Here is a 17,779-nt window from a genome sequence, read left to right on the forward strand (position 1 = left end):
AAATATTCACACGGAGTGAAAAAATGCGTTCTCTGCGTCTCCTTGCTTTATTTCCATGTCTCCTTCTTGCGACAATAACCGCTGCCATGTGTGCGCAATTACGCATGCAGACCATTTGCACCTTCTTTTGAAACGTGTTAAATATAGAGTCAGATACCGTTAGCAAAATTGCGTTCAAGTTTGATAAATCACTTTGCGAGTGCTAAATTAATATATTTACATGTTCTCCTCCCACAAGACGCACTTTAGCGTGTAAACGCCCCATATTGCATATTCATTGCAGAAAAAGTACTAAATGGATCAGAGGCGCTATTTAGCACGTTTTAAAGACCAAATGCTTTTAGCACGCTGTTGATAGATCAGTTTGTACATTTTTTAGCGTGCGCAGTGAAATAGCTCACGTTTTAATACACGCTAACCTTTGATAGATCCGGCCCTCAGTATCAAGCATTTGAGGTTATGTACAGGAGCCATCAATAAAACTCCAACATCAGCTTTTCTAGTAGAAATGGGAGAGCTACAACTTCATTTCAAAATATTACAGTTAAAGACAGTAATATATTGGTGTAATTTAAAGGGCCATAATAGAAATCATCCATGTCAAGAAATTTTAAAACCTAGTTGGGAAAAGGAAAAAAATCATTTACATTGTTTTGGTTTATATAGAAAACATTGTAAAATACTTTTATTTAGCTTGTACAAATATCAATCAAACAGTTCCTCTTACACCAGTTCATCCGTCTATATTTCCTAATAGTGTTGTTGATTTTACTTTGTTGGAGAAAGGGAAAAAAGAAAACCTTTTAAATCCAATTCAGTACAAACTTATTTAGACAATAAGTACTATGGATATGTCCACGTTCATGCAGATGCTTCAAAAAATACAAATAGCAAAAGTCGGGTGTCATTCGTTGTTCCAGAATTCAGTATTAGAAAATGTTAAAGAATTACTGATGGACTATCAGTTTATACAGGAGAGACGTTGGGAATCATTTTGACTTTAGGATAGATTGAATAAATTTTTACATCTGAGAAGCATATTATGTTCTGATTCAAGTTCATTAAAAACAATCATTCTATTAGTAGACCAGCCATTTTATTAGAGATTCAATTATTAATTTATAGAATTCAGACAATGGCTCTATTAGTTACTTTTACATGGATACCATCGCATGTAGGAGTAAAAGGAAATGAGCTGCCAGATAAATATGCAAAAAAAGCTACAAAAAATAGTTATATTGATAGATTGGTACCATTCAGTAAAGAAGAAATTAAATCTATTATTAAACATTATTATTATTATTAAGGAAAGATGGCAAAGGTATAGAACTGGAAGGCTTTACAGTATTCAAATAAAAGTTTGTGGAATGAGGAGAACAGGAAGAAATAGAAAACAGGAAACCATTATATTCTGATTACGTTTTGGTCATACAGTGTTTAATAGTACATTATTTAAAATGGGGAAACATCGAACAGGAAACTGTGATTTTTGTCTTCAAGAAGAGACTTTAAAACATGTTTCTTTTGTTCTGTTCTAAATATTCTGTTGAGAGAAGGGAATTAGAATGTCAACTACAAGAAAATAAATGTCAGTTCAATATACAAGATATATTTGGAAAAAAATTCTACTTCTAAATATTTTTTTATTTAATGAATTACCTTAAGAAAACAAAATTGATAGAAAGGATATTAAGTTTTTTTGTTATTTTTATGTGGGAAAATGTAAATGTAGCATCCCGAGCCCTACTCCATTCCAATAGATGGCGGTAATGCGCATCAATAAGTTGCTTGCAAACCGCCCAAAAAAAGAAGAAGAAGATCGTAGGGAAGTGATCCCAGTGCTGCAGTATCTTTTTCCAAAATTAGGGGGCGCAATCAGCTCCTGCGGCACTAGCGTGGAGAATCCGCAGGGGGAAGATGGTGTGAGGAAACCGACAAAGAAGAGGAGTGCTTGTCTTTTGAAGGGTGTGTTCCTCATTATGGTTTATAAATCTTGCGAGAAACTTCAAGATTTAGTGCCTTATGCTGAAGGAAGCGAGAAGCTGAGGGACAAGCAGTTACTAGGAGCGCGGGTATGTACGTTCAGAAGAACTATTACAGAAATTTTAAGTTTGGGTCTGTTGCAATCAGCATAGGTGTCGATAAAGTAAGTCTTTACCGAGTAAATTAAATTGAACAAGCGTGATTTAGACAGTAAATAATTGTAATTAACCAGCTGGTTGAGCTCTTTAGACGTGCTCAGGAACACGTCTCTCTTCTGGGTTTGTTTACTTTTGACAGCTGCGCAGCCCATTCATGCCTACGCAAATATCAAAGCTTTTATAGCAGACATTTCAATATGTGCAATTAAATCTTAGACTTGGTGTCTGATTGGAGGATTTAATTTTTATATATTTCAGGATATAAGTGATTTAATGTTTACTGCACTTTGAACCTAAGATGTATTTGGGATTTTAAATCTTGTCATAAATAAATCTAAGTTTTATGGATGTTTGGTTGATTCTGTCCTCTCAGGTGTGTTGAGATGCAGCGCAGCAGCAGCAGCAGCAGTTTGACTAAACAGCTGGGAGAGAGATGGCTGACCTTGTTGAATCGCCTTCAAGAAGATCCCAAGGTAATTCTCAACCTCATTTGAAAAATCAGCTTCATTCATCTGGGATGTTTACTGTATTTATTTAGACAAAGCTGAGCTTCCAGGTGTGTTGTTTTCTCTCCAACAGTTTGCACAAGTAATGAGCACGAGGATTGGGCAGTACCTCAGCAGCCGGCCTTTCTTAGCCCTGGCACTGCTGCTGTTCAGCGCCATGGCTGCTCTACCCGTTGGGATCTTCCTTTTGTTTGCTATTATTACTATAGTTATGTCAGTGGTTGGATTTGTTTTCTTTGAGGGTACGTTACCAATGTCCCACTCTTATCTGCTTTTGTTTAATTTTCTCTGTGCTTTATACTGATCATGATTTGTCTGTTTAGTGTTTCTTCTGTTCGTTGGCGGAATGACTCTGCTGTCCGTTCTCTCTGGCATCGCCCTCTTCTCTCTGCTGGCCTCGGTCATCGTCACTGGTGTGTTTGTCACTCTTCCTAACCTGCTGAGGCGTCAATACTACTTGACAAAGGTGGAGTACTGCGTCGTCAATGTCTTTACATGCCTTACCTCAACCTAAATTTTTTCTTTATTTTATTGAGAATGTGAAGAGAGGCCATTGTTGAGAGAAAACTGTAAGTAAATCTGCAGGTCGACTGTGTAGAAAACTCAGAAATCACATGAAGTAAGGTGTTTTGGTCAGATTAGGGGACCTTTTCACCCCGAATGTACCATCTCCATGATGAAACATGTTCTAGGCAGCATCATGCTGTGGGGAGATGGCCAAATGTAAGAAAACCTGTTAGAATTAGCAAATGGATTTAAGCCATGGAATGGAATGGCTAAGTTGTGGAGCCCAGAATAGAAATGAAAGCTAAACGTTATATATATGCTTTAATTTATTTTAGCATGGTATAAAGAATTCAATAAAATATGAAAAAGTTTGTGGTTTCATTGTGATAAAACGTAAATATTTGATTGAGGAGTTCATTCACCATAACACACATTTAAATTGAGTGTGATCCTTTGTCTTCCTTTCTCCTTTTAAACAGAGGAACGAGAATGAAGAAGGAACTCAAGAAATGAAGCAGAAGTAGTGATGTTTTTATTCTCTCTGATGGGACGTCTGAGGCCGCTCTTCTGCACGTGCTCAGGGTGTGGGGATCTGAGCTGCTGAGCACAAAAACTCTTCCAAGGTCACATTTTCTGAACACCAAGTGTCCTTTTTTTAACAAGAGGAATGTGAAGTTTTATCTGTGAAATATTTGAGTTTTTTAACTCATTTTTTACTCCTCACCTCTCCAACTTTGTGCAAATGATCTCTGTTACACAGGTCAAATGTTGATCATGTTGTACAATAGCAATGCAGCTACACAAACACTTTCTGTAAACCTATTTCAGTCCAATTTTAGCCAAAAAAAAAAATATATTTATAAAGCTTGTTTCCACAGTATATTTATCCGTCCTCATTGTTACTTTGTCTCTCTTTCTAAGGCTACAAAGCTGTCCTTTATGATTGTTTTAATCATTTCTAGAAGACTTATTTCCATTTCCATATGTGTGGTTTTGCGCAAATCACAATAATGCAAAAAAACAGTTTTCTAAGCTTAATAGTGTTTTTTTTTCTGTTAACAATCTTGATCAAAATTAATTAATTAATACTGTACCAACCAAAGAGCTTGGGTTTCTTACTGTATAATTTTTACTTGAATCTGCTTAAACCACCTGTAGAACTTTGTCTTACTGTGTTTGGTATCAAGCTATTTAAATGATGTTATCGTTATCCTAGAGGTCTCTGCAGAAAATTGCTGTCTTTCAATTGTCTTTCCTAATAAATTTATTGTTTATCTATTACCTATACATGTCCCTGGTTAAATCATATGCTGAACATTTAAAACGTTTTTTTTGTTATCCAGTTTCAAGCTTATTTAACACTAGTTAAATTCTGTGTTCAGTATATAGATATTATAACTTTATTGTTAAGGATTTCAGACTAAACTGTTTTTTTATGTGTTTGTTCTTATACTTTGTGATGTTTTCGCATTACAGTTTTGTACATTTTGTACATGGTGCAATAAATTCTGTACAAATTTATCATGTCCCTGGCTTTCAGTGTAGTTCAAAAATACTTTATTAAAAGGTTTCCTATATACTGAAAAATCTCTTTTTTTATGTCTTTATTTACAGTGTTTTACAGATTTACTTAAATACCTTGAACTTTACCAATTCAACCATAGGTTAAATAATTTTGAGCTGAATTAATTCGATAGGCAAACATGAAAGCAAAAATGAGGCACATGGTTTTAATGACAAAAACTTAAAACTAATACCCCTAAAATAATCAGTGTAACGATTCACTTCCTTTTTTGTCTGCCCATTGTTGTCATACTATACCATGCAATCCTACTACATTAATGTCAGTTTTACCACTGTCCTATGCTTTGTATAGCAAAATAATTATTTTTGTATGTTTATTTCAACTCATGAATATTTGTAGATTTTAAAACCACATGCAGACACACAAACTTTTCCTGGTAGTTCTCACTGCCTGACATGTAAATTTAACACAGCCCCTCAGATTATAGCTCCATTCACTTTGTGAAAAATGTTTTTTAGAAGGTAATACATTTTTACTGGCTTTGTAAACTGGCTTTGCAGAATAAAAATCAACCAGATCAAGAAATGTACCTCTTAGAATGCAAAGATAGATTGTTGGTGTGATCTAAAAAACGTACTTTATGTATAACCCTTACAGCATGTTTTTGAAGTATAATGAGGAGTTGTATTGAACTTTTGTAGTAGTTTGCCTCAAATTTCTATACAGTAAATTAAGTAAGGTAACACTAATGAGCAATACAATAAATGCAGTCTTAACAATATTTAACTTTATTAATAACCAAGACACTTTTAGAGATTTTATGTGTCTGATGTGAGCTTTCCTGTTAATCTTCTTGTCAATAGTTATGCCTAAGAACTTAATTTCTCACCCCAACTCTATCAGAACACCATCAATATTCGTTACTTGGTTTAATTCTTCATAATGTTCTCCACAAAATTGTATTTTAGTGTTATCTAAATTAAGGGATAATGTCCATATTTTACTTTAAAGCTACAGTGTGTAATTTTCAGCGACATCTAACGTCCAGACTGCAGACCGCAGCAACATGAACATCTCCCCCCCACCGCTTCTCCCCCCCAACAGTACGGCGAGCGTTACGGGACAAAATGTCTTCCACGACGTCCGCATCACCTACCTTCTTAAGTGATGAGGTTTGTTTACATAGATAATTTTAATACTGCCATCTATTGTTCAGTACCATCTCAGTTCATCTCTCTCAACCTGCCGTAGTTACTTTCGAGCGTAATGGGTGATCTCGCAATCGCTACTTTGTTGGCTCTGCGCTGCAGTAGCGCAAAGATGTCTGCCTCCATGGCTGCGAGACCCGCTCCTATGTAATTATAAATAACGAATTCTAAGGCAACGCAAATATTAAGGTTAAGAGGCTGAGCTCGTAGATGATGATAAATAACATAGTTATGTATAATATATTACATTTCTGACTGTATATCCCTGTAATTATTACACACTGTAGCTTTAAGTATTTCATTATTGATATTGTGTATCAAATCACTGAGACAAGAAATCACTAGAAAAGAAAAAATTTGTTTGATCTGCAAGAAGGATTATCTTTAGTTACTTGGATACATTAAATATGTCATTAATGCATAAATTAATCAGCTTTGGGCCCAATATAGATCCCTGCGGGACCCCACAGCTAATACCCAGACATCTGATTCAAATGTAGCCATCTTGTCTCTCTTATCTGTTGTCTCTCTGCTAAATAGCTTTATATCCAACTTAAGGCCATTCCCTTAATCCCATATCTTTCCAATTATATGAGTAAAATTTAATGATTGAGACTATCAAAGGCTTTTTTTTCAAGTCAATGAATATTTGTGTCTAGACTATTTGTAATTTCTTCTACTGCATCAGTTATTGCCATGGATGTTCACTTGCTGACCTGAAACTGTACTGACTTTCAATATCATATCATGTTTCCCTTTAAATGTATCTAATCTATTGTTAAAAAGTTTTTCTGAAATTTTGACGGGCCTGTAATTAGTGAAGATGTGTTTGTTTCCATACTTATACAGTAATATTAATTTAGCTATTTCCATATTTTTTGGATAGATTCCTGTTTCAAATGATAGATTAAAAATATAAGAGTTTGGAGATACTACTGATAATTATTTTTATTAATATCATATCAATATCAAAACAAGCAGCAGATAGTTCATTTTTCTGATTCAGTAACTCCTGACAAAAACATTATCAGGAGAGATTTGTTTCTATTTGTAAACCTTCCATTTTTTTCTCAGCACACTTGGGGTATTTCTCTGCCAATTCTGGTCTGACGTTCACAAACGATTATTTAAACTATTAACAATTTAATTAATCTTATAGTTATAACTATTATCATTATCAATAAAGCAATCTGGATTTTTATGTGTTTTTTCTTTAATAATATTATTTATTATACCCTAAACGTTTTTTCTATTATTCTTATTCATTTGTAATAAACTGAAAATGTTCAGATTCAGATTACACTGTAAAAACAGGCAGATGGTCAGTTATATCACTAGACTACTAATGTTTATAGATTCTGTGTTATTTGTAAAAATATTGTCTATCAACACAGCACTCCATTTCTAACATGCTTTATCCCAAGTGGGGTTGTGAGGAGTGCTGGTGGTTATCTCCAGCGGTCACGACCCTAGACAGGTCGCCAGTTCATCACAGGGCAACACAGAGACAAACAGGATAAACCACCATTTATGCACACACTCACACCTAAGGAAATTTTTAGAGAAGCCAATAAACCCAACAGTCATGTTTTTGGACTGTGGGAGGAAGCTGGAGTACCCGGAGAGAACCCACATATGCTCAGGGAGAACATACAAACTCCATGCAGAAAGACCCTGGGCCGGGAATCAAATCCGCAACTCTCTTGCTGCAAGACAGCAGTCCTATCCATTGCACCACTGAGCAGTGGGTAGCATTTAGTTTTCGTCTTGGTTTTGTTATACTTGAATATAAACCTAAAGCATTAATTTTATTGATAAAGTTGTCTTTTGTTTAATGCTTATTTATATTTAACAGTTCTATGTCATAATCTACGCTTGAAAATATTTTTTTATTACTTATTACAGGAACTTTCTTTCCATCAAATATAAATCACCTCTAGACTCTAGGTCCTATATAAGCAACTTATAATAGCATTTTCTCTTGTTTTCTCTATAAATTCTCAATGTTACACATTCTATTAGACCATGTACTGTTAATGTCATACTTTCACTTACTTTAACTTTAAGATTCTTTTGGACATATACAGTAACATATGTTAATTGAAACATTGTGAACAAAATACTTTTATCACCAAAATAAGTTATTGAAATCTTAAGTGCAAATTTGTTTTTAACACCAATTCACCTTTTTATGATATATTACAGAGAGAATATATGTTCCAATGAAATTCTTCGAAATCAACATATAACCAAATGATCAGTGATTTTTCAGCCTTTAGCGCAGCCGGCCTCTGGGTTTTCCTCTCTCCATTTGTGAGAAGCATCCTATTTTCTGTTAAAGTCAGCTGACTGATTCAGTGATTTATGAAACATTACCACTCTGTGTTCTCAGCTCTTTTGGTTTTGCTCCCTGCAAAATGTTTTACGTCATTATCCAGTAAAAGGACAGTAACAGTAATTTCCCAGGCCAGTTGGAGCCACGTCAATGCTTTGGTTTATCTTAATGGTTTTCTCTTTCTCTGTGCCAGCTATTCCAGGGATTTGTTGCACCCAGTTTGAAGTTAATGCGAAACAGCAACACACTGTGAAATCATTTACAGTTTGAGGCAAATAATAAATCTTTAATTTTCTCCAAAATATTTCAAAAATTTCTACATGGACAACACAATTTTTAATGCTTTTTAAACATGCTTATTATACACAGAATGTTTTCAAGCCTTTATTTCTGTTAGGTGTCAATTTACATCTTATAAAAAAAAACAAAAAAAGAAACAAACCGATTTATTAACCCTTTAAAGCCTGAACCATGAAATAATTGACAGAAAATTCAAATTTTCCAAAATTGGAATTGTCATTGAACTTTCTGACAAATGAAAAAACAAGATACATTTTTTATACGTTAAATTACATCCTTTATTTGCATACATTTTGATATATTGCTCATTTCTATAGAATCTTTTATATGTTTTCTCTTCACTACATGTATCTGATTGTGAGGGTTTCAAGAACAAAAACATCACACTGATGATACAGACGATTCAAAAACTCAGGTATCAAATATGATACATGTGGCTTTAAAGGGTTAAGATTATATTACTAGTTTGGACTTATTCAAAATCATAATATAGAAATGTTAGTTGTATTAATTATTTCTATATGAAGAATGAGACTCCTCATAATGAATGTTTTAATCTATTTAGTTGTACTACTATGTTTAGTGACACCGACCTTCTGGGAAGTGAACTTCTGACCTAATATCAACCTTTCATGGGCTTTAACAGTTTTTATTCAATGATTGCTGTGCATTCATTTTAATCATTTCCACCAGCCACCTCTGTTCCCTGAAGTTCCATCACTCTTCCTTCAAGGAAAGCTAATTTTCTCTCACTTAAAGGTCTTGGTAAAAATTTTCAGTCTTTGTGGGCTGCACAAACACACCTTGGTTACCTTTCAGTAGGATGGTCCTGGAGTTTGAGTCTCTCCAGAGTGTTTGCATGTTTCACCATGAACCTGTTTGTTTATAACCAGGTCAGCCATTGTCTGAGGGACCCCGGCCAGCGTTGTTTGCTTGCCTTGATACAACGGCCTGGTTACCTGCAAGTACTCAGCCTCTTCCAACAATCCAAAACTACAAATGATAGATTATTGGGTAATCTTTATTGCTCTTGGCGTGTGATGTATAGTGTAAAGGACAAACGAGTATAGACTATGGACATCATAAGGTGGTCTCATTTTTGCATACTGCACCACTCCCCCATTGAGGCTATTTGTTAAGTGTTTAAGTAATATTTGGGCAGTCATCAGATGTCCTAACATGAGCGGGTGGTCTTGGTTTCGGGCTTCTTCAACCAACTCTCCTTGCCAAGCCTGTCAGCATGCAGCAGGGTTTATTGCAATACTCTTCAATTTCAGGTGATGATTGAACTTTACTTTGCAAGCTTTTCTAAGCTTGGGATACTGTTAGCTAACCTAAATATGCTTTTAACTTCTCCAACACTTTATTCCTGTTCCATCTACTGTGTCCCCCACTAAGCACGAATACTTTCTAGGAAAACTCCAAAGCCTTCAATGGTTGAACTAAGTTTAATATGTTAGCTTAAAGGGCTGAATACCAATGCATGTAGAATTTCATTTTTAAATTATATACACTACTGTTCAAAAGTTTGGGGTCACATTGAAATGTCCTTATTTTTGAAAGAAAAGCACTGTACTTTTCAATGAATATAACTTGAAACTAGTCTTAACTTTAAAGAAATACACTATACATTGCTAATATGGTAAATGACTATTCTAGCTGCAAACGTCTGGTTTTTGGTGCAATACTATCTACATAGATGTATAGAGGCCCATTTCCAGCAACTATCACTCCAGTGTTCTAATGGTACAATGTGTTTGCTCATTGGTTCAGAAGGCTAATTGATGATTAGAAAACCCTTGTGCAATCATGTTCACACATCTGAAAACAGCTTAGCTCGTTACAGAAGCTACAAAACGTACCTTCCTTTGAGCAGATTCAGTTTCAGGCTACTGCGGGTACTATTTAATGAAGTTGCCAGTTGGAGACCTGTGAGGCGTCTGTTTCTCAAACTAGACTCTAATGTACACATCTTCTTGCTCAGTTGTGCAACGCGGCCTCCCACTTCTTTTTCTACTCTGGTTAAAGCCTGTTTGTGCTGTCCTCTGAAGGTAGTACACACCGTTGTAGGAAATCTTCAATGAGTACCTTCACCTATGTAGATATTGCACCAAAAACCAGACATTTGGAGCTAGAATAGTCATTTACCACATTAGCAATGTATATAGTGTATGTCTTTAAAGTTAAGACTAGTTTGAAGTTATCTTCGTTGAAAAGTACTGCTTTTCCTTCAAAAATAAGGACATTTCAATGTGACCCCAAACTTTTGAACAGTAGTGTACATCATGCATATTTTTTGGCTCAACAGCAAATCAAAAAACACTCAAGATCTCTGAATGTGCTGAGAAAATATATATATAAAAAAAAAAAAAAAAAACACACACAGAATTGTTCATTTATATGCAGTTCATTTCCAGTTTGGACTTTCAATGATAGAACCAAACCACTGGAGATTGATTATAATAAAATCTTTAATGGAGGTGATATCATGCAAAAGTAAGGCAAAAAAAAATAATAATAATCTGAAAAACTGTTGTATGAATGCCTACTAAGAAAGATGAGACATTTGGATTAAACAGAAATGCACTCATTGAACACCATCACACCTATTTGATTGGAAAGGGACGAAAAGGCAAAAATACCTGTGCTCAAAAACTCATTTGGTTCACAGACATTAGAGCTAAGATGCAGAAGATAGCCAACATGCCAAAGTTTTGTTAAAGAAACATGGCAAAGCCTTTTTTCGACCCAGTGTCCGGTTTGGAAAAAAAACTGACAAGTAACCATTGGAAGGTGTTCATGAGTTTGTTATTGGAGTGCAATAACGGCTAAAACAAGGTATCAGCCATCTGCTCCGGAAATGCGATAATGCAGATTTATTTTAAACAGAACAAGCACCACTTGAAAATACTGATGTGCCAAAATGATTGCTGGCACTTAATTCCTCCAATCAATACATTTATAGTCAAAATCCATCCACATGTTTTCCTCAAAAAGCTGTGAAATCTATAGATGTCTACCTGATAAAATGTTTACTTTTGTCTCAAGAGAAATTTGTAAAAAAAAAAATATATATATAAAAAAAAAAATCTTCCGATGTTGGCCTCTTTCTCAAAGTATGTATGACTACACTTAACTAAAAAAAAATGATCCGAAGAATTTTAGATAAATGAGGAAAAAAGAATAAAAATACTGTGAGAAAATGGACATAATCCTCCTCAGGCACTCAGATACATTATGCTTCATCTCACTCTTTAATAAGACTGTACATTTTGTGCATTTTCTTACCAAGTTAAAGTCATACAAGGTACTTAGAGCCTACCTTTTGTGACATAAAAAAAGAAAACAAGGGTATACACCTCACATTTAGAGAGAGAGAGAGGGAAAAAAAAATAAAAGAAATAATGCATCCTATTTGAAACAGCAATGAAAAGAAGTTTAAGGCAAGATGCTGAACACAGAAATCCAAAAGGTGATGATCTTTGTTCAGCCCTGGTTTTTTGTTGGCATTACCAGTTCCACGAGCAATCATCAAGAAGACTAGTGTTTTTATTCCCCCCGATAGTCAACTGTTTCAGGCATCTGTTGCTGACGCTCATGAGAATCCACTACGCCATCTCTGCACCCCCTGAGTCTGCTGGGAGCTGCCGTCTCCTCCTGTCCGCCTTTATGCTGGCAGGCTCAACTTCTTACCTTTCAACACTAGGGGAAAGAAAACAGAGATAGAAGAACATACGGTAATTTAGAAACCATCAGCAAACCTTTCTAGATTTAGAATCCAGTGTTGTTTAAACCGTATAATCTAAAAGCAAAGTAGAAAACAACAAAAGGGAAACTTAAAATCCCTTAGAATGACATTAAAATTGAAAACACAGAAACAAACAGGTGGAAATATCCAACGATAAAAGTGTTTATCGGGAAAGAACAGCTTATAGTGTCAGTACTCGCCATAGGCATGGTTATCATGATACTGCATGGTGAAAAGGTCCATGTCATTTAAATTGTTGGTTTCATGATCCGGCTTGAAAGCAAAGTTCACCTATTTCCAATGTGGCTAAGGTAAGAGCTATTCAACAAGCTTCATATAAACGTATTTTATATTTTATCTATTCCAAAACCCCTTTAATTGTGTGTTTGGGATAATTACCTTGTCAGAACAACCATCTATGTTTCTTTCATTAATAATAAAAAAAAATAAATAAATAAATAAAATTTTTTTTTAAAACAGCCAAAAATTTCTAGATTTTGTTTCCGGTAAATTTAGAAGGGAATTTGAGTACACATTTACGTATTGAAAAAAAAAATATACCATCGTGGTGTTATATACTCTATATACTCAACTTTTGAAAACAACTTAATGGTGATACTGGCTTTTGATTTTCTTTCATTTCTAAATCTTCCAAAGATAAAGACTGATGATACTCTGGTACCAGTCCTGCTGAAAACCCCAATCTAAAAGGGATTACAACCAGGGTCTCCAACTCCAGTCCTTCAAAGCTCATCTCATGCGTTCTGAGATATTTTTAACTCACCTAAATATGAAAAACTGGTGATGAGGAAAGTACCAATCCATAAACTAATGCAAAAATTATTTTTAATTCAGAAATTCGAAGTTTTTGTCTTTTGAATAACAGCAAATATAGTCTGGGGAAAAAAAAAAAAAAAAATGTCCATAAAGTTATCTCATTCACCCTCAGATTCAGAATCAGATTCCAGACTTTTCAATATCACCACCATGCATAGAGTCTGGGCAGTTTTTACTTTCACCTCCTCTAAGCGTTTCTCTCGTCATTGTGACAAAAAAGCTCAATCTTCATCTGGTTTGACTGTAAAGCTATTCTATGAAAGGTATTTATATTGTTCATTTGAGAGACTTTAAATATTAGCCAGTGGGGTCAGCTCTTAGTCCATATTGGTGTAAAACGGGCCTCTCTGTGTATAGTGACACTACAAGTTATAATAGATCTAGCCTTTTGTAGCTCCCAGGTTTTTTCTAATTATTTCAACCAACCATGTGACATACTTTTCAACTTTACCCTTGTGAATCTTATTCTTATCAGTAATGACTTTAATACGTGCATGAAAACTTGTCTCTGGTGTTTCTAGGAACAGGAATGAAAAGGGAAAAATAGACAAGATTAAAAGATTTGCCCAAGTTATACCTGCGCTACCTAGTGGATTAATGTTTTTTCCGCAGTAGACTGATGTCAAAAACCAGATTATCTATCCCAAGAAGGTCTTGAACTGTCCACAGGTAAATACTTTGAAATCCATCTCAGACATATGGAGGGATGCTCAAACTCAAAGCATGTAAGTACTGAGCACAACAACTCCTCTGTGAGGGACTGGGGTTATTAAATCGCCAATTTATTGCAATATGACAGGGGCATGACTCAAAGGATAGACAATAGCAGTCTCTTTTAGATAACCAAAACCCCTGATCAACCAAGGCTGAATCTTACAGTGATGTTATTCAAGGAGCAAGCATATAATATTATCCTTCGTAAATGTGTTTCTAGGAAAAGATGTTTCAGAGACTGGCTGTCTGATAAAAAAACAAAAGATTTGATCAACTAATGACTCATTTAAAGTAATTTAATTCATGCACAACCAACAATATAGAATGATATAACTCATTTGATAGGTTAAAAATTTTACATACCCCTTGTTTAAACCAACATGAGTTAAAAAATTAAGCCTAGAACTGGAAAACAGGACCCACCTTTGGTAACATAAAGGTAGAAGAAGTCACAGTAGAGAACAGTCTGGACCACGCCAGCCACAATGGCGATCATGTCGAAGAAGCCCTCAAAATAGTAACGCCAGATCCAGTTGAAGAGATAGAGGGCCCTATAGAGGCCCAGGCAGAACAAGTAATGGGTGGTGATGGTCTCTGCCTCTCCGGTCTTGCTGATCATGAAGAGCTGTGGAAGGATTGCCACAGACTCCAGGTAGATGGAGAATGTCCAAAGGATCTGCAGACGACAAAAAGAGAGTTCAGTTAAAGTTCTTTCCTACAAATAATTATATACAGGTATGCATAACCAGTGTGTTCCTCAAAAAGCAGCTTAAATGAACCTCAAGGGGAGAGAAGTCATGGTTGATGAGAACAGCGAGACCCCCAACAGGAACAACCAGGAACTCCACCCTAAAACTGTCATGGTTCCCATCGTAGGTAGCCCTGAACTTCATGTAGATCAGATAAACGGTGGCATACGAACAGCCGATGTATATCACCTGGTAAGTAGCAGAGATGAGCTCATCAGTGATTGCACACGCAGAAGAATGCAGCGCCGGTGTGACTCGTTAGAGGTTACCTCACCTTCATGGACGTGTTGTACAAGGAGATGAAAGAGGTGAGCAGATCCAGGTAACGTGTGGTAAACACGAGGGCAAAGAGAATTTGGCTCTTCCCAGAGATACCTTAAAAATAAAAAAATAAAATGGTCAGCATATACAACATTGATGTTCAGTAGGTTCAGTGCTGGAATACAGTCTGAATACGTCAAGAGTCAGGGTTACATGATTGTATCCTGACATCTGCTGGACATGACTTTAAACTATCCAAACAGAAGCAACTTTAGAAGGAAATCCCCCCCCAAAAAAGATTTTAATTATACCTAAGAAAAGAGATCAACTGAAATTTTGGTTGGACTCTTAATAAATAATCTCAATTTAACCAAAAATATTAACATAAAGTTGCTTAAGCTCATCACAAAATTAAATTTTTTTCTTTTCAAGGTTTTTAGGAAGAAGACAAATTATCTTTGAGGTGCTACAGTGCCCTCCTCAGCCTGAAGACTGCAATGGTGTTTTAGTTTAAATTTATGGACCTGATATTTTAGGTTTCATCTGGAAATAAATACATTTTGGTTCCTGAACCAGACTAATCTGACACACCACTGAGTTTAGATAAAAAATTTTATTTCAATTACATGTTTGGAGGTAAAAACTGCCGATAGTGAACAAGAGGCTTAACAGTCAAGCCAAAACATCACATACACAACATAATGAAGCACAGAATGATGGAAAAATATGAATAAAACCTTGAAAACCCAACATCATTAAATATTTTATAAAATGTGGTGCTCTGTTAAGATCAGCATTTGTGGAAAACATACAAGGCTCTGTTGTTAATCATCTGAGAGTTACATTATTTTTCTATTCTAGGCTGATTTGTTGTTTTTTCAGGTTGATGGTTTAATACTAACAGTAATGCAACAAAGGACTGAAGGCACGATTGAGAGTAAAAGGCAGAGCTTTAACAAATACAAGTTAGTAATTAAACCCTAAAATAAATGTTTACATTAAAGTCATTTCATGGTAATATTGTTAAATTGAATTATGACTTTCCCCTTCTTCATCTTTGCATTCATCTTTCTCTGTGACCATCAGTTTCTTTAGCCTCATCATGTTTATAAGGGGCAATAGTAAATACTTCTGCATACACTATAACTGACCCAGAGTGGTTTTTTTTTTGTAACGTTGCACTTCTATTTGCCAAATAGGAGCGCAACATTGCAATAAACACTATGACTCAACTATTCACATATCTACAATTGCTGATTGTTGTGCTTTAAGTTATATCAATAGAATATTGACATAACTTATGTTGATATGTCATTGGGTCAATACTCAAAACTGTAATAATGCATCATATTGGAAATGAAATAATTGTATCAGGACATACAATCCAATCATTTTGCAGCATACATCTAAACAAAAATTTTAAAATTTAAGCCATTTTTTTGTTTAAATTGAGAAAAATGAGACAACAGAAAGTCTCACATGTTAAATTGTAAACAAACATTTCATATAGAAAAGTCTGTAACTATTCTGAAAGATATGTCTTTAACTCTTAATAAAAAAATAAAAAATAGCACTTGATATTATTGCAGATGTTAAAAATCATAAAAACTATAAATTTGAAATAAAAAAAACATATTTATTTGCTTGTTTATTTTACATTAAACTACAAATAATAGATTCAGTTTATTGAATTAGATTTCTAAGTACAGTTATAATAAAGTCCTAAAGGATTCAGAGTAGTTCCCATGTTAACAATTTAGCCTCTTTTTTATGACTCTATAGTCTTTACAAGACATTTACAAAGAAAACAAAACAACAAGAAATGCTTGTGTTGGGTAAATTTAAAAAGAAAGCTCTAGCTCCTTGCTAACTTTTTTTGTGTCGCTAACTTCCCTAGCGTCTCCTGGAGCGCCACGTCAGAGAGCAGACCAAAAAAATCAATCCCCAAACCTCAAAGCAGGATGTCTGGGGGTGTAGAGCTGGCAAACCCACCTGCTGGAACTTAGGAAGTTTCTATTAAAAAAATATTTTTACTTAACCTAAAAATAATAAATAAACATATTTAAAAAACCAACAGAGACCTAACGGTCCACAGCTCTCAGGAGATCAAACCATTATTGAAACCTCAGCAAATAGCATTGATAATACGTTACAACACCAAACATTGACCGAGCTTTAATATCTGTCTTTAAACGAACAGAAACCAAGGCATTAGGTGAGCTGTTTTGGGAAGGTATTTAATTACAAACAGCAGTCTTTATCTACTAACAGTTAGCTCTCAATTTAGCTTAAATGAATGAGCAGCACCGTTAGCATGTTAGCTAGCTGAGAGAAGCCTGCTGATCAATGCTCAAAAACATACATTTTGGCCTGAAGACACAAATAATATAAGCAGTAACATCATACTGTGATGTATAACGATAGTAAAACCCCATGCTCACCGGCACAAGACCTTGTTTTCCATATCTTTAGCAGCAGGATGATGATAGCAGCCAGATGAGAGAGGTCTCCTGTCAGTCTGAAGATGTTCATTGTTGCAGAGCGGAAAGACAAGCAAACCCAGCTGCTAAACTAGAGAAGGATGGGCTGTTTATTCCGGCACAGATGGACCCGTCCTGGTACCCTCTAAAGGTTATCCTGGTTACTTGGAGGGGGACACAAATCTGCGGGATCTGAGGGTCGAAAATATGGCGAAGGTGCAGGTCGACGTGGAAGGGGGCGGGCTGATAACGAAAAGACCGCCGGTGATTGGGCAAAAACGTGATTGGCGTCACGGATCCCCCCCGCCTAAAGAAATTGAACGGTCCAGAGGAGGGAACTTTGAGGAGAGGGACAACAAGTGAAGGCAAGTATTTATGTACTCGAAAATGACTTTTGCATGATAGTAAATATGGTTTATAGAGATTTAACTTTCTTAATTTATTTCAAAGTACCTAAAATTGAATTAA

At 35.3% G+C, this 17,779-nt stretch overlaps 2 protein-coding genes across 3 annotated transcripts; one reads left to right on the forward strand and one right to left on the reverse strand.

Moving 5' to 3' along the window:
- The first annotated feature begins 1,858 nt into the window (after window positions 1–1,858).
- Window positions 1,859–4,222, forward strand: LOC119798320 (lipid droplet assembly factor 1-like). 2 transcript variants are annotated; one of them, XM_038307729.1, is made up of 5 exons: window positions 1,859–1,965; window positions 2,515–2,614; window positions 2,721–2,889; window positions 2,971–3,113; window positions 3,634–4,222. In XM_038307729.1, the coding sequence occupies exons 2-5, from the start codon at window positions 2,525–2,527 to the stop codon at window positions 3,676–3,678; spliced, it is 447 nt and encodes a 148-aa protein (XP_038163657.1). In that variant the 5' UTR covers window positions 1,859–1,965; window positions 2,515–2,524; the 3' UTR covers window positions 3,679–4,222. The 2 variants fall into 2 exon arrangements, with proteins under 2 accessions (XP_038163657.1, XP_038163656.1); XM_038307728.1 differs by having other exon boundaries at window positions 1,879–2,072.
- Window positions 4,223–11,753: 7,531 nt separating this feature from the next.
- LOC119798358 (ER lumen protein-retaining receptor 2) lies at window positions 11,754–17,553 on the reverse strand. The gene is made up of 5 exons (XM_038307783.1): window positions 17,273–17,553; window positions 14,845–14,945; window positions 14,601–14,759; window positions 14,245–14,497; window positions 11,754–12,224 (listed from the first exon to the last, which is right to left on the reverse strand). Exons 1-5 carry the CDS (start codon window positions 17,361–17,363, stop codon window positions 12,190–12,192), a joined length of 639 nt encoding a protein of 212 aa, XP_038163711.1. The 5' UTR covers window positions 17,364–17,553; the 3' UTR covers window positions 11,754–12,189.
- Between the last annotated feature and the right edge of the window lie 226 nt (window positions 17,554–17,779).

This window comes from Cyprinodon tularosa, unplaced genomic scaffold (assembly GCF_016077235.1).
Source record: "Cyprinodon tularosa strain WSP-4 unplaced genomic scaffold, ASM1607723v1 ctg62, whole genome shotgun sequence".
Lineage (NCBI taxonomy): Eukaryota > Metazoa > Chordata > Actinopteri > Cyprinodontiformes > Cyprinodontidae > Cyprinodon > Cyprinodon tularosa.

What these genes read in the sequence shown, in the direction of transcription:
- LOC119798358 (XM_038307783.1), bottom strand. Translation starts at nt 17,363, where the DNA reads ATGAACATCTTCAGACTGACAGGAGACCTCTCTCATCTGGCTGCTATC. An exon ending in GAAAACAAGGTCTTGTGCCG is followed by an intron (nt 14,946 to 17,272) that starts GTGAGCATGGGG and finishes TTTATTTTTAAG; the next exon opens with GTATCTCTGGGAAGAGCCAA. An exon ending in ATGACTTCTCTCCCCTTGAG is followed by an intron (nt 14,498 to 14,600) that starts GTTCATTTAAGC and finishes TGTCGTCTGCAG; the next exon opens with ATCCTTTGGACATTCTCCAT.
- LOC119798320 (XM_038307729.1), top strand. Translation starts at nt 2,525, where the DNA reads ATGCAGCGCAGCAGCAGCAGCAGCAGTTTGACTAAACAGCTGGGAGAG. An exon ending in TGGATTTGTTTTCTTTGAGG is followed by an intron (nt 2,890 to 2,970) that starts GTACGTTACCAA and finishes TTGTCTGTTTAG; the next exon opens with TGTTTCTTCTGTTCGTTGGC. An exon ending in GTCAATACTACTTGACAAAG is followed by an intron (nt 3,114 to 3,633) that starts GTGGAGTACTGC and finishes CCTTTTAAACAG; the next exon opens with AGGAACGAGAATGAAGAAGG.